The sequence below is a fragment of the Polistes dominula genome, unplaced genomic scaffold, assembly GCF_049000335.1.
Source record: "Polistes dominula isolate Pdom_NZ unplaced genomic scaffold, Pdom_raw_medaka contig_79, whole genome shotgun sequence".
NCBI lineage: Eukaryota > Metazoa > Arthropoda > Insecta > Hymenoptera > Vespidae > Polistes > Polistes dominula.
Genome location: NW_028300916.1, coordinates 315212 through 340622, shown reverse-complemented (window position 1 = coordinate 340622; position 25411 = coordinate 315212). Strand labels below are relative to the sequence as shown.

The following is a 25411-nucleotide window of genomic DNA, read 5'->3' as shown; positions in this document are numbered from 1 at the left end:
TTGTCCTATGTAACGATTATTTTTTGTTCGCCCACGCAGCTGGAGAAATCTGGGCGTGGTTGGGTGTTCTTCAACTTTATGAATATAGAACGTACAAGTAAAAGGAAATTATTGACCAAGGAAACAAACATCATTTTCTCCATTATATTTTTTTATTCGACGCATTAAATATATAAATAAAATTAAATTTTATTTTATTTGTAATTATCTTATAAACAATATAATTATTTACGATATTCTTTATAATACTTTTGTTTTAAATGAGGTAACATGTAATTGTAAACGATTGGACACTTCGAGGTATTCAATGTGCACCTTTTAACATCTTTCAAGATTCTAATTTCGTTACAAGAATATGTTCTGTGAAAAAGAAACAGTAAATATGGAAATACTAACGTTTTCTCTATATTATTCTATAATTTCGTAAGATTGAAACATTTCTCATACCTTGGACAAAAACTGTTTATGGACTTTAACAATATCTCTCCTTTACGAATCGAATCGTTTTTCGATATTTCATTTATAAAATATCCTAGGAATATTTGACAAGGTACTCCAGCAGCTTGAATATCATTTTTAGGATCAATAGTTGCCAATGCATCCAATACACATTTTTCATTTTCTTTTCTTTACAAAAGAATATAAACGATTATAATTTTATTTTTTTTTATGTTTTCTTTTTATTTATGATATTATTAATCCTTATCGATTGTCAGGTTTTAATACAACTTTTACTTACTTGCACATAACCTGTGAAATATATTTCAAATTGCAATATAATTTCGGATTAATAGCAATTCCAGATGAATTCCAAATGAAATACGCTTCGGTGGCTAATTTTAATATTTTATTATTTAAATTTCCAACAACTTTAGAAAGGTTTGTACTGAAAGATGATGGATCACATGATGGGATAACATGTAAAGAGAGAAATTAAATAATGGTAAAAATATGACGACATTGATCGATCTTACCCTTCAAAGAATTTGTCGACGATGATATTTTGAGTATTAACGTTTTCATATTTACGAGCAAGTTGATCTCTTAAACGAGTTTCTAACATTATTCTTAAAGATTTGCTTTCTTTGTTTCGTAAATCAATAGCATTTGTAATTCTACTAATTTCAGACTCGAATTTTGTTCTTATTAAAACGTTTTCTTTAATATCTTCCTTAGGTATTTCTTTGTATATGTTAATTAGATTGATCTAAGAAAAATTCATTATTTTTAATTAGTTGTTCAATTAATATACGTTTCTAATATGATTAAAATACATTTAACTCTGGATTCTCACGTGCTGCACTTTCAATGTAGCAAAAATCTATCATAGACCAAATACGATTTTCTTCTTTAATCGAATATACGTTAATCGATTTACCATTAATAATATCATCTCTGTAAACAACAAATATTATAACTTATACAAATTCTCCTCCAAGTGAAATATTTTCATTTTTCAACGTACCGATTATTATTAATGTTCGTGTTATTCGTAGGTAATGAAAAAGTAACAGTTGCAATAATTAATAAAACAAGATTCACAATTACAATGCAACCGATAAAAAAGACAAAGAATAGATAAGAAGGCCACTTTTCCAATTGTTTAACAACCCCTTTCATGATAACAGTCTCGATGTTAAATTCGGAAAATTTATTGAATTTCTTAGTAGCAACATCTGGTAAGAGTAGTTCTTCATCTTCCTTCTTTGATTCTGTTAATAATTATTCGAAAAATAGGTGATCGAAATTTCATTAATTAAATATTATAATTATACTAAAGTATAAAGAAACTTTTTTAATAATCTCCAATAGAAAATCATTTTGATATTACTTATATATTTTTCAATCCTATTTTGTACTTTAAATATGTAAATGAATTTATTCATTTAATCGTTAAACAGCTGGCAGGCAAGTTATTATGCACTACTTACCTTTAATATCGATCATGCTCTTAACTGTTCGTTTTAGTACTGCGCTGTCGTCGTGAATTGTCTTTGAGTTATTTGCATCGTTCGCCAAGTCAGCATGTCGCAATAAATTTGCTGTATTTAAATCGAGTAAGTTTTGGAAGAGGATTAAAGTATTATTTTAAAATACAATATTACATATAACCTCGAATATATGCTAACAAATAATAATAATACATATATATTATATTTTGTTGTTTTATTTTTGTCGTTTGTTTTACGATATGTACGCGAATTCGTTTAAAACTCTTAACTTCACTCGTTCGTGTAAAACTTTCAAATACATTCTCTCGATTTTTTTAATAATAATATTTCAATTCTTTTTAGTAATATATTTTCGTGGTTATTTTTGTTCACATGTGTATATATATATATGACAATGAGTTATCTTTTTAATATTGTTTGTAATAATATTGATACAGGTGTTTGGATGTTCATCTAGTTGTTGCATGCATTCCGTTTGGTCTTTATTTTTTTTTAGTTTTTCTTTCTCTTTTTACATGAGACTTTACTAACAAATGATTACTGTTATATGTATATACGTATATATATGTAATATATAAATAAAAACAAGATCGATTATGTTTGATTTCATCTTTATTACAAATATTTTTCTTTGAAATGATTTCGGAGTAATCACGATGGCAGGCACAGATAATTATGCGCTTATACGACATTATCATATTTCTATATTCCAAAGGAAGACACTTGATTTGTTTTTTTATTTTTTGTTGTTTTTTGCTCTAGTACACTATCTGCACAATTTGTCTATTTTTTTTAATGATCCTATATATTCGTCCTGCGATTCGTTGATAAAGGAATGATACTAAACACTTACGTAGAAGTATGTACTTATTGGAGATAATAATACGTAGTCATTAATTAAAAAATGCTTCATATATATATATATATATTAGGGCGAGTCATAAGTAACTTCCGATGCAGCTATGTAGAATCTATTTTTCGTATTTACTTATTATTAATCACCAAACAAACGTATTTTCGATATCACTATGTAGATAAGGATTCAATTAGTCTTCTGCCAAATTTTTTATGTAGTCAATGTTACATTTAACCTTTTTTTTTAATCATTGAAATGGATAGTAAAAAGCGCACATTCGACATGTAATGCTTTAAGAATTTAAACAAGGCAATAGCACTAAGGTGGCAACTGAAAAAATATGCAGCGTATACAGTGCAGGACTGATAACTGATCAGCAGGGATCAGGGCAGTCAGAAATTGGTTTGTAAAAGTCCGTTCTGGAGATACGATCTTAAATGATGAACCGAGTGCAGGACGTATTTTCGACTTTGACGAACCTTTTAAAGGTAATATTGGAGCAAAATCCAATAGATACGTTCAACAATTGCAAATAGTGCAAAAAAAACTCCATGAAAGGTGTCTTGTACTTATCAATCGCAGAAACGCTCTTCTTTGTTTCATAAAAAACGGAAGTTATTTATGACTCGACCTAATATATAATCGCATCTATTATTTGACGTACTAAACTTCGGGAATTAATAAATATTCAGCAAAAAAAAAAGATTAATTATTAAGACTAAAAAAAGAGAACAAAAGAAAGATTCGTCACTTTTTTTTTCTATTACATCGTTTTTTTTTTGTCTTTCTTGGCTCGTATTTTCTTGTCGTAGTTGTGTTTATTCTCTTGTTGTTTATTTATTTATTTAATTGATTCATCTATCGTACTTACAAAAACCTAAAATTATTCGTAAATATCGTGATAAGAATCGCAGTTTGCTTAGGGAAAATCAATCTCTAAATTATATTATTTAAAGATTAACGAGAAGATAATAAGAATAAGCTTTGGGAAATTTGATAACTTAAACGGGAAACACGTTGTATCGTTTTTATCTAATTAACGTAAGAGACCGATAAATGGATATATATATTTATAAATTATTATACCATAAGAAAGATAGGTATTTAGATTTATACATATATATATATACGGCGAAGCTCTAATCCAATGAATTAATTAGAAATAAAATATCACGATAAAACACAATAGCATTGCATTCAATACTATTCGTTAAATGAATTGTATTTTGAACAATTCAAATTTATTTAGCTAAAAATAAGACCGTCCTGCGGTCAAAAGCGAAAATTGTATTCCCATATAATATATTTCTCCATCGTAATAATATTATTTTAATATTATATAGAAATAATAGAGAAATAGTAATAGTACAAACGAGAATAGTGACAAGGTTTAAAAGTGTTTGTTTTTTATTGAAAAAAAAAGGCACTTAAATGTTCAAACGCTTGTATAAGAGATCGTTTGTTTCGAATTAGTAGCGTTTTGTTGTTTACCATTTGCCATTAGTTCAACATCGGCAATTAAAGTTTTACTTTGTTGTCCATCACTATCGGACGAACTGCTAACACTATTTCGTTTGGATAGTGCTTGATTAACGTCCTGCAATTGTGCGTTCTCGTAACTTCTTCGATTTCTAGTCGAAATACTAGGAACTCGAATAAATCTTCGACTAGTTTCAGGACTCGATTGATTTCCTTCGAAAAATCCAGATTCCGGTGAAAGATCTGAGACAGGTGATTGTAAACCTATCGATGATCTAACGGAAAAATCTTGTCCTTCATCGGCATTCGTCAAAATTTCACGAAGTTCGATTTTACCTTTGTTAGGTGTTTTCTCCGTTTCTATACTAATTTTGCTGTGTACTTCTATGTCAGCGTTATTAACACGACGTTTAGTTTCATGAATATCGTGTATCTCTTTGGATTCTTTCATACCTGAAACAATTTTTCTTTTGATACCATCTAAATGTTCCCTGCTACCTGTGTGACGTCTGGCAATGATTAAATTGTCACCGTTAGTAATATTATTCAAATTTCTATTGCTATTAGAACGATCGACAGCTAATAATAAAAATCTTTTGGATCCATTTAAATTTCTTCTAGAACCGTTCAATGATCTTCTACCTTCTTCACATCCCATTGAAAAATTTCGATTATTGAGATTCCTTCCAGAACCATTCAACGATCTTCTTTCCTCGTCAAGTAGAGGATGATACTTTATGAAACTTTTCTTCGAACCAAATTGATTCAATCTTCCATGATGTTCATCCTTATAATTATCACTATCACGAACTTCTTGTTCATCGAAAACAATCTCACGACTGTTCTTTATGATTTCTCTGTTAACCGCTTCCGGTAAATGTCTAAATTCAATGTCACCCATCACTTGTATGCCATCCAATTCGGCATCGGTCAACTTTGATTGACCCATTTCACGATTTGTTAACATCGAAGGACCATGCCCACCGATACAATGAAGATCCTTGCAAGCACTTTTACCAAGCGGTTGTATATCTTCTAAACTGTTCTCGCTTCTTGCGCTATCGACGTACGTTAAATGACGATAATTATTATGATAATTATTATGATGATTATTATGATGATAATTATGATGATTATTATGATTATGATGATGATTATTATTATGATGACGATAATTATTCGTTGTTGTCGACGAACGTAGTCCGCAATAACAATGGCTTTGTACGTCCTGATTAAAGTCCAATTGATCCTCATCTATTATTACACCTGAAATTTCACCTAAAGCTTAAACAAAATCATGACTAGATCGCTACAATATATATATATATATATATGTGCATATATTTGTTTGTTTAAATAATATTAAGATAAACGTTAATCTTCAACTACACTGGGGAAACGTTTACAATGTTTCATCGCGAAAATTAGATTTTTAACATAAACAACGGTCACGTGTTAGTAAAATCGTATTGATTTAACATTTAAACTTTGATTCGTCAAATATTCGACTATGACCGATGATGATGATGATAAATTGATAAATATGATCGTACCTTCTCGAACCATTCTACCATTTCCATGTTATATTAGTTATTTTAATGTGGGATTTGATAGATGTTTAATGACGTTAGTGAAATAATATTATTGGTTAAATAGTCCACGATATAAGGATATGTTTTTTTTTAGGATTTTTGTTTTATGATTTTGATTTAATTTTTGGAAGATCCTTTAACGGATGGAATGTTGATAAATGATTAGGATTAATAGATTAAACGAATAGAGGAATAAACAAAGAAAAGGTGATGAAGGAAAAGAAAAAAAAGAAAAGAGAAAAAAGAAGACATGGACAAAGAAAACAGATGAACGCGCGACAAAGGACGGATACTATTCGATTTCAAACTCCCCACAAATGTTAATATTCCGCAAGGACTACCCGCAAGTGTTTCATTACTTTTTGTATTGTGTTGAAAAGACAATGCGGAAAGGAGGAGGAAATTCGCGTTTTAACTTGCGTTTTATTTCCTCTACTTCTCATGTGTTATTTTTGTCTTTTTTTTTTCATTTACGGTGTTTCTTCCGCCGAGAAGAAGTTGGGGGGATGATTGATTTAGCGTATCGGCAAAAATTCTCATAATCCTGGGCAATCGTCGATCGATGGAATGTCAATGTGAAGCTTCGGCGAGTGTCCTTGCGACGAGGGTCCTTGAGCAACAAGGAATCCCGTGCCTTCGTTTTGATTAAGCGCGTTCAGTATCACCGGAGCTGATTTCGGCTCGCTAGGAATTTTCCTCAGGCTTCCATCTACGATAGAGATCCAGCACCAGTAGAATCAGACGAGGACACACAACGAGGTTCAACAAACTTGTGCGTTTAAGAAACAACTAAAATGAAAGCGTGTTGTTGTTCATGCTAGCAAGCGATCATTTTGTTTTTTTTTAAGGTTAGTTTGTGAAAAAAGCTCAAGTGCAAAGCATAAATCCAATTTTATCCTACTTTTGGCGTGATATTAAAAAAAAAGCAAGCTTATCGGTCATAGGGAAATGTTTAAATATACGATTGTTTATTCAATTATCAAATTATCTAATTATCTATCTATCTATTTATTTTGAAATGTGAAGCAAAGAAAAAATAAAAAAAAAAAAATAGAATACTTACTATTCCCTTGACGAATTTCATCCTGAACCCTGTAAAATTCAGCGAGTTCTCTACCAGAACATAATGGAGTATCGACTTGGGTGGTGCTATCGAAAAGAGAATAATCGACTTCGTAGCCCTGTCTTTCTTTCGAATACATAACCATAGGTTCGAATCTGTGACCCCAAAGTATTTCTTGTGGCAAATAACTGGATCTTGCTTGAGTGGTTTGTCCTGTTGATTCTATGGTACCTTCGAGTATTACAACCACTTCGAATCTATCCGTGAGTATGTCTTCGGCCGATAGATTGTAAAAAGGTGATTCGGCGTTGATCTTGTGAACGATCGTAGTTGGCCAGATGAAAAATAGATTGCCGTTTTGTCCATCGGTGCCAACTGCAAGTTCGTGTTGATTTTGAGATAAAATTTCACCTTCCTTAGTTGTCCTGGATCTAATCATTTGGGCTCTAATAGCTGCCCCAATGATATGACTCTTTCTCATATCACCAACACGAAACATCAAACAAAGTTCCCCGTCACGTTGACAAATAACAGCATTTTTTGAAAACAATAGGGTTTGCGTTCTCTGTTTTGGTCTACTCATTTTAGCAAATACGATACCAACCATAAATGCTTGTATCATAACACCCGCTACGCTTTGTACACACATCACGAAAATTGCTTCTGGACATTCTTCGGTCGTTGATCGGCTACCATAACCGATCGTATGTTGCGTTTCTATGCTAAATAAGAAACAACTGGTGAATGAAAATATATTATAGATGCACGGTGTCCAATTGTTATCAACTTGAAATGGTGGTAAATGACGTTCCTCGAAATCACCGTGAGTGAATGCTATCAACCACCATATCACTGCGAAACCCAACCAAGATAGGAGAAAACTCAATGCGAAACAGAGCAACGTCCATCGCCATTGCGTATCTACTAGGGTAGTGAAAATATCCTGGAGAAAACGCAACGACCTTCGAGATATTCGCGATTGCAATACATTGCAATCACCGTTTTTTAATACCGCTCGACGGCGTAACTTCCTTGTTTGTCCTGCCCTGTATCGGCTCCTGAAACATCAATCGTTTCGTTTTAATAGAAAAAAAAAGAAAACTAAAACTAACTAATATATGTAACTATTATATACAAAGGAAGCTTTTAAATAGATCCACTTAGATTAATGTCGTGCAGACATCGATTTAATCTACTGCGTTTCAATAATTTCACTATTATTATTCGTCATAAATCAAATTGTCTTGCATCATTCCTTATGTGTTCTTGTTTTAATGTCAACATGAGAAATATATAAACGAATTGCGTTGCAACTTTTTATATTACAAACTTGTCTTTCTCTTACGTATTAGATCGCGCATTTTAATTTTTTAATCGTTTTCATTGTCCACGGTTCATTTTGAAATTACCTTAAAGCATCGAAACAAAATGGATAACATTCTAATATAGGATACGCTTAGAAATTATTTGAGATTTTCTTTTTACTTTTTTTTTCTTCATCCATTCTTTTCTCTTTCATAGTACAATTAGTATGGTCGACTTTTGTTGAGGTGACACGCACAACAGACACTTGGAAGTATTAAAAATTTGAATAACAAATCTCGAGGATCTTGTTATCGCTTCTCTCATATCCATTCTTGTAGTTAATGCTATTTCATATGGTAGGTATGCAAAACATGAATCATTTTTGCATTGTGACTAATTAGTGCAAAATAATGCAGCATAAGTGATCATTATATTTATTTTATGAAAACGAGAATATAAACGATCGTTTTTCCTTTCATAAAACACACACACACACATTTTTCGATTTTTGTGTATCTCCTTTTTGTCTACGCGATTTTTTCTATTTTTTTTTTTTTGTTAAAACAAAAATAAGAAGGATAAATAAATAAATAAGTTGTAGTTGTGTGTAGTGTGTTTAAATTGAAATGTCGGAAGTTAGAAGTACGTTGGAAACATTTAATTTTATAAGTTAAACGACGTAATAATTTCTACTTGAATTATACCCGATCACTATACTCAAAGATCATTTCATTGAACGTAAATTACTCGGAAGTATTCGCGACAAAACGCCTCTTTGTCTTATTTCCCTATTAAAATGTATCTTATTATTATTTTTTTTTTCTTACTATGAATATGTTAATCATCCGCGTATCGCGTCTTCAATGTTCGTATTTATGTCAAGTTTTTTTTCTTTTTTTTTTTTTGTTTTGTTTAAAGAAGGAAAAATACACTTTTATCTTTATCTTCTTTCTTATGTTTTTTTTCTTCTGTTATTTCGATACTTTCTCGAAGAATTATTTTAATATTTTAAGAAATTAAAAGTTTCCTTTTCGTAAAAATTGAAGAATAAAAGCAATTTTAGAAACGATGATACTTCTTTTTATTTCTTTTTTTTTTTTTTACTTACGATGATTCTCTTCGCATTGTACGTCATCGTTCTTGCACTTTAAACTGGTAAATTTCGAAAAGCACTGAATTTTCTATAAATCATTCGATTTTTTGAACAAAATTACACCAAAATTATACCATAGAATACTCAAAAAAAAAAATGAAACTTTTGTTTACCATTGGAGATACTTTTTTGTTACGAGATGTAAATAGGGAAGTAGGGGTGTGGGTGGGGATGGGAGTAAAGAAAGAATGGAACAATAACACACATGAATTGTTAGATTGTCACACGATGAAAAAAAAAACTGTGATTATGATTGTCACAACAGTATGGTGAATATTATAACGGTAGGTTTAACTCGCGGAGAGCACAATGATCCAACCCGAGAGAGAAAGAGATTTTACTCGGGCCCAGTTCTCCCTTTCGTACGACGGACAAAAAGGAAGTCGCCATTTTGACTTTGAACGATAACCGAGTAACCGTTATCTACCAATTTATTTATTGCCACGCGTAAATCAGCCGACGCCGAGAGTCGACGACACTAAAACTCACCATCACTGAACTGAACTCAACTCAACTCAACTCAACTCAACTCAACTCAACTTAACTAAACTGAACTGAACTGAACTGAACTCATGTCAGCCACCAAAACTACTCTAACCGATTCTCTTCTATTTTAACTTCCTCTTCCTCTTTTACCCCTTTCTTTTTTTAAACATTATAACAAAATATTTTTTCCTTCTTTTCTTTTTCTCTCTCTCACCCTTCTTCTTCCTCTTTCTCTTACTATTATTTCCTTTCTTTCTTTTTTTCTTTTAGTTATTAGGAAATTAGTCAAATGACTACAACCGAATTTCTTTCCTCCAAGAGAATCTTGACCCCCTCATCCCCCTCCCTCTTCTCTTTAACCGCCACCTTCTTCCACTCTCTTATGTTAGATTACTTTTTAAGCCTGTAACCGCACGTGATACGATTATGAGAATTATTTCATTGACTTAATCAGCGTATATCGTGATGCATGTCCGGGATATAAAGTCGTACACGCGAAGACCGAATGAGAGAGAGAGAGAGAAAAAAAAGGAGAAAGAAAAAAATATGAAAATATATATTATCTATTATAAGAGGGGAAAACAGTCCTTATGTCTCTACCTGTATTATTTTTTCATTCTATTTGTAACATCCAATAATTGACCCTTTGCACTGAAAGTCTTCTTTTATTCTTATTACCAGCAGAAAAGATATTACGTGAATCGGTATCTTTTCAATGTTACCTTTATCTATTCTTATACGATAAATTTGTCATTGAAACACGAGATCATCGTTTCTTATCACATGTGTGTCGCTTTTTAATAAGAATAGTTGAAAACGCAGAAATTGTGAGAAAATTTAATCGAATAAATATCTTATCATCTTTACCTCTTTAAAAAGTGATAATGCCAATTTTAAAGGTTATTCAATCAAATATGTTACAAAATTTTATTATCGAAAAGGAATTATTTATATATGATAAATAGAAAAAAAAATAAAAATGATAAAAAAGAAAATTAATAGCAAATCACACAAGCAAATATATTCGAGATATATGATTTAGTTTTTACAGATAAAAACATAAATAAAATTCACACACCGGCCGATCGATCAATCGTTCCTCGATATAATTTTTCTGTGTTATATTATATTTTTTGTTTGTTCTCATTATTTAAATTATACCTGCTTCTGAAGGACAGGCTGGGACTCTTGGATATGACGATTACCGGGGTAGGTGAAACAGGTGGTAAAAGCTTCTGATCGTCTCCGTATTCCGTTGACGTATTTTTATCTTCGTTTGTATTAGGATTCTTCGTACTCGATCCATTCATCTTCTCTGATTTTTCTTCTACACAATTTTTCATTGTTCAATTTCTTTTTTTTCCTTTTTTTTATTCACGAACGACTATAATTCATTGTTTTTTTTTTTTTTAATTTTTTCCCACTGATCGCATATAAAACAAAATTTTCTCTTAATTCGTAGCTAAAATAATTATAATAATAATAATAATATAATATAATATAATAATATATATTATATAATTATATTATAATTGATTAATTGTAATCTTTTGTTTTTTTTAAAATAAAAAAATAAAAACTAAGTTAAATCTACATAAATGGGTTATCAGTATTATATATTTTTAGTTTCTATTCCAGTCGGTGTTCTCCTTGAATCCGAAATGATTTGATAACCGAGAATCGTCACTATTTTTTTTTCAATTACGATCTTTTCTTTTAGTATCACCGATTTTTGTCCTATCTCATGTCGTTTTTCCGATCGTAATTATTTATCTTCTTTCCCCCATCTCTCTTTTTTTATGTAAATTTATCAACGCACTAAGTTTTTTCTTACGATTCTCATGATTTAAATTAAATATTGAATAAAATTGATTATTAAAAAAATTGTATTACAACAAAATTTTTGATGTTTTTGGGAAAAAAAATGTCGTTTGACAAAATAATAATAATAATAATAATGAAACTCGCGACGAAGAAAAACAATATGGATTAAAAACACGAACAGGTACCGAGTATGAAGCTAGTGAAACATCTACTGATGCATGGAATATCGACGCAAGACGTTTTATATCTATGTATGTATATACTTGTATATATACATACACATATTGTATACACATACATCATGCTTGACCGTCTCGTTCTTCCACTTATCGGTCACTAAACACTACGGCTTTGCTCTTTTCATTTGAAAAAAAAAAAAAAACTGATCATATGCTTACGTCACTTTAAAACGACCACAAGTCCCTTTTTTTTTTATTTTCTTACTTTTTTATTTTATTTTTTTTTATTTTTAAACGAATTCCCTTTTCGTTCAATTTATCCTGAATTTTCTTATTTAATGTTTTCTTTTTTATCTACAACAACTCGATTATTTCATTTGAATAATTTGCATCGTTTGCAAAAGTTGCATTGAATAATAAAGATAAAGATGGGAGAGAGAAAAAAAGAGAGATAAATAGATTGATAGATTTATAAAATAGAAAGAGAGAGAGAGAGAAGAGATCATTGATGCTAATTAATTCGCATTTCAATCGCTCATTTGAGTATTTAATCGTATTTAAATGATATCTGCGTACAAATCGTTTGAAATTATTGCGTTCGATCGTTTATATTGATTTGTTTCTAACAATAAGATTATTATTTCAACTATTTTCAAATCATTTCTTTCCTAATTTAAATATGTACCCAATAATTTATAAATAAACACAATTATAAAAATCATTTTCTTACAAGAATATGTAAATTATTTAGAATATACAATTCTAAAAAGCTTTTCTCCCATCCCAAGTTGAATTACCACAAATTCAAGCTTACGTTTAATCGTAAGATTAAAACTTTTCTTTTTTTATTCTTTTTAACTCACTCGCGAATAATATAAAATAAACTTCGAAAGAAAACAATAAAGTGGAAAAAAAAATATAAATAAAGAACAAAAAGAAAAAAAATGATATTTCGTTTCGTTAAATGTTAAACTCGTTCGAAATGAAAACGTGACGTCTCATACGTTACTTTTGACTGACTGAGAAATCATGTCTTATCGTCTTTTTGTCATCTCGTTATCGGCAATCGTACTTGGCATACTCCGTAAAAATCGCTGATTCTACATACAAAAATGATATATCCTAGGCTAAGAAAAAAAAAAAAAAGCGAACATTTGAGATAACGATTTGTGTACTTACATCTTTGAAATATCAACAAATTCTCCTGTTATTTTTAAATAATTTGTTTTTTTCTACTCTTTTACACTTTAACTTTTCTCGACTTTTTTTTTTTAAGATTATAATTTATCGCATATTGTTATGATCATCTTTGGTTATTAATCACTGTCATTGTTATCATTAATTTATTATTATTATTATTATTGTTGTTGTTGTTAATTGTAATCTCAGTTTTGAATTATTATTAGTCGAATAAACATAATAATCATTTTTGCATATGAGAAAAACGATATCTTGACAAAATTCCAAGTGGATCGTGAAATATTTTTATATTCTTAGAAGAAAACCAATATTTAGATGAAACTTTTTACACGTGCATATTTGTATCGAATTAAATATAATATTTTTTGTACAATTTTTAAAAATAAGATTGATTTAAAATAGAGTGAATTTGATAAATAAGCATTTTGTTTTTAAATAAATTTAAAAGGAACCAACCCAGGATTCCTTTTGATTGGCACAGCTCGATTTCCTAATAATGATTTACTTTTAGAATTGAACGTAACGATTTGTACATTTCTTTGAAATTCAGTCAAATTGATTTTTTCGTTGTAATCCATAATAATTTAGTACACTTTGACGAATCGGAGATAATATTGTTATTTTTAATCGCGAATGATAAGAAAAAAGAAATAAAAAAAAAATTGCTGAAGTTGATAGTATCGTGGTGTGTGCTTACTGTCGCGAATAGAAGAAGTTGTGGTACGCGAGTTATCCCGCGACCGTGCAACGACGTTACGAGTTCGATAACGAGCTTTTAATTAAACTAACGAGACTGGACGAGAATCGAGAGGTTGTGAAGAACCCGATAAAAATGTTCATTTCATCAAACTCGATCGTTCGAGGTGATGATGAATACGATCATTTCTTGTCACTATTTTACAACTATCTTTATACATGGAACTTCACTATCATATTGTTTGTTTGCGATGAACTCTGAAACTATTCAAGCGATCTTATATAGGATACTTTTTATCGCGATTATTTTTTTATAAAACTTATTATTTTTATAAACACGTGGCTCTAAAGCATCTTAAAAATTCAATAAAAACGAATGTATATACTTTTCTAATTAATTTAACGGTAGGTGTATCGTTACACCTCTTATATTGTTAGACATTTTTTGTCCTCTTCATCTTTTTCTTCTTCTTTTTATTTACCATCTTGTTTAGTTTAAATTACATAGGAACATGCATACACATTGATTAGATGACTGTGAACGCAGCTTGGACAAACCCATTAATCGTGTTTCGTTCGTGTCTCTTACAATTAGCAATTTGATACGTGCTAGTAAACATGCTCGATTAAATGCTAACCCGATAACTGGATTACCGGTTTATGGTCATTTCGATCTGTGGTTAACGTTACGGAGATATATAATACCATCCCGTATCCTATCTGACGCGTACCAATACTAACCACAAATTACAGTTATAATGCATTTAGTTTGTTCCAATAACTTTAACTTTCAATTTTCATTTGATAATCTATACAGTAAGAATCTTCTATTATTTAAAAATCAGATGTGTGCAAATCACACACGATAGAAGTGAAACCTTCAAAGAAAACCAAGCTTCGAGACGTAAATATATCGAAACAATTGAATTGTAATACAGTGCCATCTATTGAAAGGTCCTTACAGAACCTAGATAACCTTTAAATAAAAATCTTTAAATTAGTAATAAAAAGTAATAAAAAAAAAAATAAAAATCGTGATAAAAATTGTGCTATGTGCTGCTAAGTTGAAAAAAATCACGTGAAATAAAATAAATTTCATTAAGATAAGTTGAGTAGTTTCGAAATTAGTAGTGGACAAACATATTGTGACACTGAATTTTTATATATAAAATTTTATTAATTAATTAATTAATTATTTTTGTTTCATCGGTTTCACGTTCTTCCGTTTCACGATTTTCAAATCACCCTGATTCTAAAGAAGTTTTCACTTCAATAAAAAATATATAACATATTTTAATTTTATATTTAATACTAGATTTACGGATACAACTAATTTAACTTGTTTCTAATTTGTTTTCTTACTAATATATATAAAACTTAAATATTATTAATATTATATTTTAGAATGGTGTATGTGAGAAACTATCCGCTTACGTAATCGTAGTTAGACCTATCACGACTTCTACAATGAATTTGCTATACGTTGCTTATGCAGAGAGACATTTGATTCATTTGATTATTTTGAAAAACGTAAGATTTTCCATGTAACGAATACGTTAAGTATTATGACGCGTTTCTATCACGTTACATCCAGGAAATGAGATATCTGATATCCACAGATTGACGCGAATTTCCACGATTAAGCACGATTATGATCGCAGATTGATCTGCCTCCGGTGACCTTTGGTACGACACAAGTATACTAATTACGAATCTTCAATGAGAAAATCTTCTAAAAATATAATACACATTTTAATTATATTTCGATGATTAAATTATTATTCAAAATAATACTATATTGAATAATGAAATAATTGTAGTAAGATATTCATCTTGATTTCATTCATAATTTTCATCTTTTATTATTTTTTTTAATACTTTTAACTTAGTTTTTACAATAAAAAAAATAAAAATAAAAAACTCATTGCATTAATAATTATCACAGTTAAGTTTTATTCGAGTTAATTGGAATATTTGTAAAACTCATGGCAAGACAAAATCAACAATTTTGTAACACCTTTAACGTGACTTGAATTTAATGAAAGAACAAAACTCATGGCTCGTAGATTCTTTTAAAAATACATTGACTACGTCATCGTTGTTCTCGATTATATAGGACAGTTTGACAAAACGTAAATTATGATCGAAGAGTAAATAGATCGATGACATCGTTGGAAAGTATGATGGATTTGTAGTAAAAATATGCATGGCATTAAAAAAAAAAAGAAAAAAAAAGAAGAAGCTCTTTTATCGTAATAGTTATTGCTTGAGTATACTTGCATTAGTTGATATTACATACGTACGTGTGAGTAATACATAAATACATATGTGCGCAGTTAGGTAATTAAAAAAAAAACATGCTCGATAAATCATATTTCATAACAAATGGGTAAGAACCATAAACAATTTTTTTTAAAAGAAAAATAAAAAGCTTCTAACCTCATTTTCCCTTCTAAAACTTGCAACAACGATTATGCGATAAAATATTATAATGAACATCGTATCAAATATATTTTGTATCAATTTGAAATAAATTGTTTTAACGATTCGATGCAAAAAGGTAACCTATGTTCAAAGTTTTTCAACTTATGAATATAAAAATGATGAAGAAAATTAAGTAAAATGAATTATTATCATTGTTTCCACGAGTTATTTTGGTTTTACATGGCGCCCAACCAAATTAACACCTATCATTTATTTACACTACTTATCTACATCTTTAATAAACGTAAAATGTAAGAAACATCTGCCGATCGGAACCTGATAATTATTATTTCTAACTAACTAACTCCTGGGAGAACTCGTTTTTAGTCGCTAACGATATGCTGCTGTTTTTGAAGGTGTACGACCTTGAACGACGTACTTTCAAATCCATTTTTTTTACGAATATGAGGAAGATTTAATAATGAGTGTTTATTCATCGTGTCGAGATAATTTATTCCTTTTTTTCAATGAAGGTGAATGTATCATCGTGGAATTTACGTTATGGAAAATGTTGTGAAAATTTAAAATTATTATTTTGTTCTGTTTTAATTTACTTTATTCTCTTATCTTTTTATTTTTAATTTATTTGATTTGATTTGATTTGATTTAGAATCATTTTGAATTTATATAATATTTGTATTTACCTGGTAGAATCTTGCCGACCGACTCCGCCACCGATGCTGCTACTTTGTGTACTGACCCTGACGAGAGTAACGTTTCTCGGTAAACTCGACAAAGTGCCGATACCTTTTTGACCCAGCAAAGGTGATTCCGGTCTCGTTGGATTTTCTCCTACGTTGGCTACGTGAGTTTGAGCTTCCAGATCTCTTTCTTCCTCTTCTTCTATCGTACCCGGTAAACGAAAAAGTTTTTGTGGTTCCTCCATTCTTTTTTATTATTATCTTTCTATCCTCTTTCTTTTCTTTCTTTTCTTTCTTTCTTCTCCTTCTCTTCCTCCTCCTCCTATCCCCTACCCATCCCCTGTTTTTCTACCCTCTTTCCGACATCACTTTCATTATTACGTTCAAGAAAAAGAATTTTCTTTTTAATAATAATTTTATTTCTATTTCACTTTTGAAACAATCCTTGCACGAAACTCCAATTACAATTTTGTATTAATCTCTCGAAGGAATTGTTTACTTTTTCTTCTTTTCTTCTTCTTCCTCTTCTTCTTCTTCTTCTTCTTCTTTCACTATTTTCTTCTTATTTTCAACCCCCCCTTTCGTTTGTTTTGAACGTCAGTACGACATGTGCCATGAAATGCGCTCATCGAAATCACCAAGCATAGTCGAGTCGTGATGATTACTCGAGAAAGATACAGTTTTGTAATTTCTCATTTTTTCTCGACTTCTTTTGCTTTTCTTCTTCACAGCATCTTCTATATTTACGTTCTTCTTCCCTTTTTCTTTTTTCTTGGCTTATCTTCTATCGTTTCTCGACTCTAAACCGATCAAAAAATTCCTTCAAGTTAATTTCAAAAATCAAACAAAAAAAAATAGAAAGAGAAAGAGAAAGCAAATGTTTTTTATATTGTTCAATTATAATAATAATCGATTAATGTGTGCATACAAGAAATAATATTTGGAATATAATATACGATAAAAATATAAGTAACGATTACTATAATATGAATAGTTCATTTTAAATTCAATTGAATATTGATTGAAAACTTAAAGCAATCTGTGATGCATTTTTCTTAGAAAAAAAAAGAGAACAATTTGTATTATTTTCGAATTGATGAAGAAAATATATCGAAAGAAATATCTCGTTGAAATATCTAAACGCGTAAAGTTGCATTCTTCTGAGAATCATTGATACGCGTAATCACGTGCACAGAGAGCACATCGTGGATTTAAAAAGAAGAGAAGATCCTTTCCCTGAGATAAAAAAGTGTATCTATATATAAACTTAGGGTGAGTATGGGATAAAATGCAACCACTTTTCTCGGATTTACGCGAAAGTATTCCAATTTAACGAATAACGTATTATTATTATATATTTTCACACAAAAATAAAAGAAATCAAATATACTAATTAAAAAAAAGATTAATAAAAATCATATATGTTATGATAGATAGATTAAAATATGTTTTCATATTTTTTTTATTGAATGAAACTGATGATTATTAAAAAAAAAAGTTTTACGAATGATGGGACGTATGTTACGAAGGAATAATTTTTTTTTCTTTTTCTTTTTTTTTTTTACAGTACTCGAATAAAAACAAATTCTTCAAAGTTGGACGTTCTTCTATTTGAATTTAATCGACTTTTCGAAAAGGGAAGGAGGAGGAGACAAGAGATGCACGTCTAATGCGCGTCGTATGCGCGTCCTACTACCAACTGTATCGAGATTCGCGCCCGTTGCATGAGATCTCTCCTTGCCAACGGATGCCATGGCGTTTACCTCTTATGGCGGGGATAAAGTGCGCGCGTGAGATACACACATTCACATATATATATATATATATATATATATATATATATATATACACATATACATTTACGAGGCCACACGCGTTATGTTCTCATGTGAGAGGATATAGTCTCAACAAGCATAGTTGTCGTTGACTTCTTCTCGGATAGATCTCAACGTGCGAAACTCACATACACACACACACACAAATATCACCGGACCTTGAAACTTTCCTTCTGTCAACCCGTTTGCCAAGTTAAATACATTTTAAATGCACAATTTTGAACTCCTTATCGTAACAGGGTTAAACGTGGGAAAACAATTTTGTTAACACTAGATTTACGGATTGAACGAACTACAATTTGACTCATTTTCAAATTCTATACTATCTAATACTATCATTCGATGTTTTTCTTTGTTTTGATTATAAATTTTAAAATTAATGAATATTACATTTTTTCTAATTTTCTTACGGTTATCATTTGTCCCTTTTTACACACGTTTCAGTGCTTTTACTCTCTATATGTAAATCAAAACGTTACTTGCAATTCTAATAGTTACGTGTTCTTTAATGTCCCTTTCTTTTATTTTCTTTTCTTTTCTTTTCTTTTCTTTCTTTCTTTCTTTCTTTCTCACTATTCGCATTCACTTTGTTTTATCATTGCAAATGTTTAAATAACAAAAAAAAAATACACACATTAACCGATCACCTACGTAAATAAGTAAGAAGGCATAGTTTTAATTGAAGTTAAACACAACGTTTCATTACAGCATATTATTATCTAATTTTGCTTATCAAACTATGCATTTCATTTATATCTCTTTTTTTCTTACGACGACAAATTTTATTTTATTAGTGTAATAAAAAATAAATAAAAAGACAATCTATAATCCTGTTTTATCAATCTTATACAATCTCTACAATCATGATCGCGCACGTGTGCGTCACGCTGCATCAGGTTAACGTCGCTTACGTATATATATATATATACGTTCTTATTGGCGTGTTCATCATTAGTCAACTAACGGTGTCCCTGAAAAACGTTCTTCCTCGTTAAGATGTGATTTTGCAAGACAACGATTCATATTTTCGCACGATCGTGACATTTCTTTACCGATTTATCGACAAATACATTTGAAGTGAAATAAAAAACAAGATAAAGGAAAAACATGTCTTCGGAACGATCATAAATATTTCAAAGTAAGCAAACAAATGCTCGTTCAAAGGTGTAACCGAAGTTAATTCTATAGGTAACTGTATAATAAAACGTGTCCGGGTATTTGAAAGTGAAATGTGATTAAGTTGCAGTTAACATTCTCGAATAATCGCGAAACTTGGGGTTAGTTGAATCGGTGTACATAAATGCATCGAGTTATTCCGAATGAATAAAAATAATTTTCTAAGCCGGTATCTAGAATTTTTGTACGCGTAACTCGGAACCATATGCTCAATACACTTGGGACACAAAGAGAAAAAAAGAGAAAAAAAGAGAAAAAAAAGAAAGAGAAAGAAAGAGAGAGAGAGAGAGAGAGAGAGAGAGAGAGAAACAAATCGAATATCATCCGAAACGAGGTCGACACGCGATCGGATGTTGGAAAATTCGCATCCTCTTACCGGTCACTAATCACCGATCGTTCCGTACCGTACCCGTCCCGCCCGAACGCACGCTTTTGCGCATAGCTTTCATTGTCTTTCCGCTGGAAATGACGTAGATCTTTCAACGTAGACAGCCAATCAATTAACACATTCCCTCACGAAACCAACGACGATGATTGTCTCTCTCTTCCTCACGATCTATCTTTGCAACCGATTAACCACGAAGGCCGTTATAATCTCATCAACAACTAACAAAACACATTATTTTAATCATCATATTTTTCATCCTACTTCAAACTTCTTATTTCTAACGTAAAATCCTTTTTCTGTTCATAAATCAGTTTGATTTTTCTTTTTTAATATCGAGAAATATGGATATTGCATTTCTTCGAAAGAATCGCGAACACGTGGTTATTTAACGGCGTCTCTGGCAGATGTCGCTCGGTAATGTTAAATTTCCCGCCATTCCTTGATCTTTCTTGCACTATTTTTATTTTCTTTTTTTTAATTATTTTTCCACTATTTCGTTATTATATTTTCTCACCTATAATATATTTTCGAAGAATGATTTACAATTGCAAATAGAAATAGAGTTGACACACTATGAATGAAACTTTTAGGCGCGCGTCGCCGCGTCGAAACGACGGCGACGACGACGACGACGACGACGAAACGTCGTGAAACTGCAAACACTTTTGTCAAGCGAGTGTAGATATAACTACTACTACTACGAGCAAATGTGTGCTCTATACAACGAGAGAAACCATGAGAGAGGAACGAGCCTGTTCAGTGACGTCAACCGGCACCTTTTACACCCGCTTTTATCCCTTCTCTTTTCAGTTTACTTATGTCAGTTCTTCTCTTTTCTTTTCTTTTCTTTTTTTTCACTTCAATTCACTTCTCTTTTTGTCTCTCCTTTTCTCTTCTCTTCCACCTTTTTCTTCTTCTCCTCCTCGTCATCATCATCCTCATCCTTCTCCTTCCTCTTCTTTTTCTCCTTCTACCAACCACTTTGAGTTTCCTTCTCTTTCCCCTTCTCCTTCTCCTTCTCCTTCTCCTTCTCCTTTTCGTTTTAACTCATTAACTTGTGCCTTCGTGTCGAAGATTGCCGATCTATTTCGTACCGTGTTCTTTTCTATGAATTTGACGTATCAAAAAAGAAATCATCATAAAGTATGATTTTTTGCTTTCTTTATTTTTCAATTTAAAACATTTAAAACCCATGACGAATATATAAAACCGGTTTTTATTTTTGTAGAATTTACAGTTAAAAGTTTGATTTTAAGGATGATAATTAGAATTTTGTAATATTTTATTTTGAGTCTTATCTGACATTTTATTGTAAAAGATTTTTTTTCAATGACACAATTAATATAAAAAAAATCAATCGATTGTTCGTGACAATTTTGTTCTTAATGTCAAATACTATCCGCATTCGTGTGATGACACACTTTACGATAATAAATAATTTTATTGCTGATTGTATGTACAAAAATAAAATTTGAAAAACATAATGTTGACATTTCAACGAATATTTTGTATCATCGGATACGAACGTTTTCATTGACAAGAAATTTCTTTCGTTTATGTAGCAAAACACGTTAATCCGTAAACAACACGAGTAAAATAGTTTTTGATTCTTTTTTCATAGTTGATGTTCAACAAAATAACATCGTCCATAGCTCACTTTCCAACCTTCCACGATCGAACAACTTCGTTTTTGTCCTTTCTAAATTCCTAAGCCGATCGAGTACTACTCACGAGAGATATGTGTCACTTGGTTGATCATCGCTTAGAATACTTCAAGATAGGTGAATTGGTTTTTTTTTTATTTTTATTTTTTTTTATAGACTCGCTTTCGTCGTTTTATTATCTATTGTTACAACCTCATACTCCTTTTACTTTTTCTTATTTTTATTTAATATTTAATTAGTATACGTTTAACATAATTGCTATTTTAATGCAATACAACAAAAATTGCATTGTTCTATTACTGTAATTTCTATTGTGTAATTAACTAAATAAAAAAATATATATTATGAATCACAAATCAGATGAAATGAGAAGTATGATTATAAATAATTAAAAATTAGATAATCATCGTTTTATATGTAAATAAAATTTCTTTCTTTTTTGTCTTTTTCTTCTTTTTCTATAGAAATAAATTGATCTGTTTTTATCTAATTATTTCTTTAATATGATAATTAAATAATGTAAATCTCTGCTTTAAAAAGGGGGACAATTTAATCATTAAAACAGATCAATGACGTCGATCAAAACGACGTTTTGTTTTTCTTTCCAACGCATAGTTTAATTTGACTCATTCAATTAAACGATCGGGATGATGATTCAGACGAGTAATTACCGATGTTACTACTCTCGATGCTAGTTGTCAAGAGAAGTGCACAAGATAATGTGCTACCATTTTACTCGCATTTACGAAAGCTAAATCGATTTACGAAGGTGGATACGCGCGTTACGTGAATAACTTTTTTTTATTGCTTAATTTATTTTTGTTTATTTTTTTAATTATTCTAAAATAATTATGAAAGTGCTTTAACAATAAGTTAAAATTTAAAAAAAATTAGTTTTTTAGTTATTTTACATCATATTTTAAGATTTTGATATTGATAATTCTCTAAATGAATTTAATCGAATAATTTCATTTCTATGAGAACATATGAAAGTACGATTCACGAAAGAAAATAAAAAAGAAATAAAAAAGAAATAAAAGGGGGACAAAACAGAAAGTACGAACGAAAACGTAAAACCCAAGCAAGACCCATGTCATCTTAGAGTTCGTTTCTCTTAAAAGTCCCCTACGAAACGTCCGGTTTCCGGTTATTCCGGGTGTATTAGTCATAGACGTGCGAATAATTAACGAGTGGGACGAAATATACAACAAGTGTGAAAGAAGTTTTTCTATCCTTCTTCTTTAACGAACCATCTAATCGTTTCTACGAATATATTCATTATCTATAAGTTTAATTCGTCAACAAAATATTATTGCCTTGAAAATAATAATCGAATGTTATCGATTAAAGGATTATTATATTCGTTCGTGAATCATTACTATTGAGAAATGATAAAACGTCGATTTTTTATTATTCATCGTAGTATTTTATTCTTAGGATTTTTAGAGTGTTTCACTGAGGTGATGACAGTGTTCGGTATAACTTCGCTATCAGAGCGAGGACGAGCTTGGAGAACAAAAACCAAAACAAAAAAAAAAGATAAAGAGTAAGTTAAGTAATACGTTACGTTTGCTAAGCGATACGCTTAGGCTAGTTTCGTGATTCTCGAGTATCATCAACGACTCACCATTGTATTCTCACTAGAAACAATGTACGTTTCCGAGCTGTTTAAGATTACGAACAAAAATTGTTTAAAACATTACTTTAAGACTTTATTTTGTACAAATATTTTATCATCAACATATTTTGTCGAAATAATCAATGTTTATTAAAGAATACCCTTTGTGTGTGGTTACGCACGTTTCGGAGCAATAAAATCTATAATTCCCAGAGGGTAACCGTTGAGTAGTCGATGGAATTTCATTCTCCAAGGTTCGCAATTAGCATGACAATCGCGACGTTTACGGCCTCATTCTCGGAAGGTCGAGCTAAACCAGCTCGTGATTTCGAGGATCGTGAGATGAAATTTGACCTGAATTTCGTGGCCGTTCTTTGTTTAAAACCGAATTAGAAATATGTTCGAATATGATTGTTCTTTTGACATCAAAAAGTTATATGAAACTTGGGGATTAATAATATTCTATTACGAATGAAATCTTTATCATTATCATCACCATCATCATCATCATCATCATCATCATCATCATCATCATCATCATCATCATCATCATCATCATCATCATCATCATCATCATCATTTCAAAGTTATATAATTTCTCTTTAAATGAAAACAATAAAAACCCAAAATGAATCCTCTTGATCAGATCCAAAAAGTGTCCAAAACAGAAGATCCCTTAAGATTCTTACAATGTATTCAAACAAAACGGCAGACACAATTAATAGCTGAAAGTATAAAGTAAGGAAGAAAGAAAATAAGAAAATAGGTGTAGACCTTTTTTATATGCAAAATAGGTGTAACTTGATAAGCAGTTTATCACGTTTCGCGGGGTGTCCATTGACAAAGTCTCATTATCACATCTCGGTTGGACTCGGCTTGATTCGGTATGCTTCGTAATGCGCACGCTCTCCAGCTGCTGACAGATGATGATAGAAAACGAACTTGTAAAACTGAGTTGAGATGAGGTTGGGACAGGGACAGGGACAGGGACAGGGAAGGGAAGGCGAGAACTGCAAGCGTAGGTGGAGAAGCTGAGATTAAACAATTGACTGGCGCGATAACGAGGGCACTTCCCGCCACTAAACTCATCCTGTCGTGTCGTCTAACTTATCCACGACACTTCGTATTCATTTAAAACCACTACTACTCATCCTTTTGCCCTTCTCACACACACACACACACATACACACGCGTTATATATTATGTTATACACAGTATTCACTTATTGCATCATAACCCGCGTACTATCACGAATGATTCCCAACGAATCTAGTTCGCACCATGTTGACCCCGTTTCGGTTATAAATTTCAGTAATTTGGAATAACAATAAATGTTATTATCTTATTCATAATATATGTTCTAACAATGTTAACAATTGTTAACGATTTCTATTTGAACATTTTTTTTAATTTTATCTTTATTATAATTTATAATATTAACAAAATTACATAGGTTTGTGTAAAATTTATGTTTGAAAATAAAAATGGCGGAACAGTTTAAACACTCACGATGATTATGCGTCACTTGATTCTCAAGAAGATACTTTGAAAATACTTGTTTACCTGAATAAAATCATAGTTACGTAATTTTCTTTTCTTTCTTCTTTTTTTTCATGTAAATTAATCCCTGATTTATAAATCATTATAATCAAAAGGATACAAGCTTTGAAGGAAGTTTAGTGTAAGAAGGAAATTAGATAGCATGGAACGATTGCTAAATCTCTCCGTATGATGCCTTTTGTATTTCAGTTAGAAATAATTTATATGACGATTCCTGTATGGTTATTGTAAATTTAGATATTCTTAGATAGTAGAACAAT

At 30.6% G+C, this 25411-nt stretch overlaps 3 protein-coding genes across 12 annotated transcripts in view; all 3 read right to left on the bottom strand.

Moving 5' to 3' along the window:
* Positions 1-177: 177 nt before the first annotated feature.
* Positions 178-2399, bottom strand: LOC107074290 (uncharacterized). Of its 2 annotated transcripts, none has more exons than XM_015335567.2 (7): positions 1932-2399; positions 1466-1712; positions 1275-1395; positions 975-1207; positions 740-886; positions 448-627; positions 178-360 (listed from the first exon to the last, which is right to left on the bottom strand). In XM_015335567.2, the coding sequence occupies exons 1-7, from the start codon at positions 1945-1947 to the stop codon at positions 225-227; spliced, it is 1080 nt and encodes a 359-aa protein (XP_015191053.2). In that variant the 5' UTR covers positions 1948-2399; the 3' UTR covers positions 178-224. The 2 variants fall into 2 exon arrangements, with proteins under 2 accessions (XP_015191053.2, XP_089026759.1); XM_089170633.1 differs by lacking the exon at positions 1932-2399 and adding an exon at positions 1832-1925.
* A 147-nt stretch (positions 2400-2546) lies between these two features.
* LOC107074292 (uncharacterized) lies at positions 2547-17155 on the bottom strand. 3 transcript variants are annotated; one of them, XM_015335570.2, is made up of 3 exons: positions 16914-17155; positions 6943-8000; positions 2547-5553 (listed from the first exon to the last, which is right to left on the bottom strand). In XM_015335570.2, the coding sequence occupies exons 1-3, from the start codon at positions 17153-17155 to the stop codon at positions 4244-4246; spliced, it is 2610 nt and encodes an 869-aa protein (XP_015191056.1). In that variant the 3' UTR covers positions 2547-4243. The 3 variants fall into 3 exon arrangements, with proteins under 3 accessions (XP_015191056.1, XP_015191057.2, XP_015191060.1); XM_015335571.2 differs by lacking the exon at positions 16914-17155 and adding an exon at positions 11048-11244; XM_015335574.2 differs by lacking the exon at positions 16914-17155 and adding an exon at positions 9356-10002.
* Positions 7864-25411, bottom strand: part of LOC107074293 (uncharacterized) — a 31360-nt gene continuing 13812 nt past the window's right edge. For 3 of the 7 annotated variants that reach the window (XM_015335575.2, XM_015335576.2, XM_015335586.2), the window contains exon 11: positions 17437-17710. The gene's annotated coding sequence lies outside the window, so the exon portion shown is untranslated. The other 4 variants (XR_016175998.1, XR_016175999.1, XM_089170625.1 and 1 more) reach the window with 4 other exon arrangements.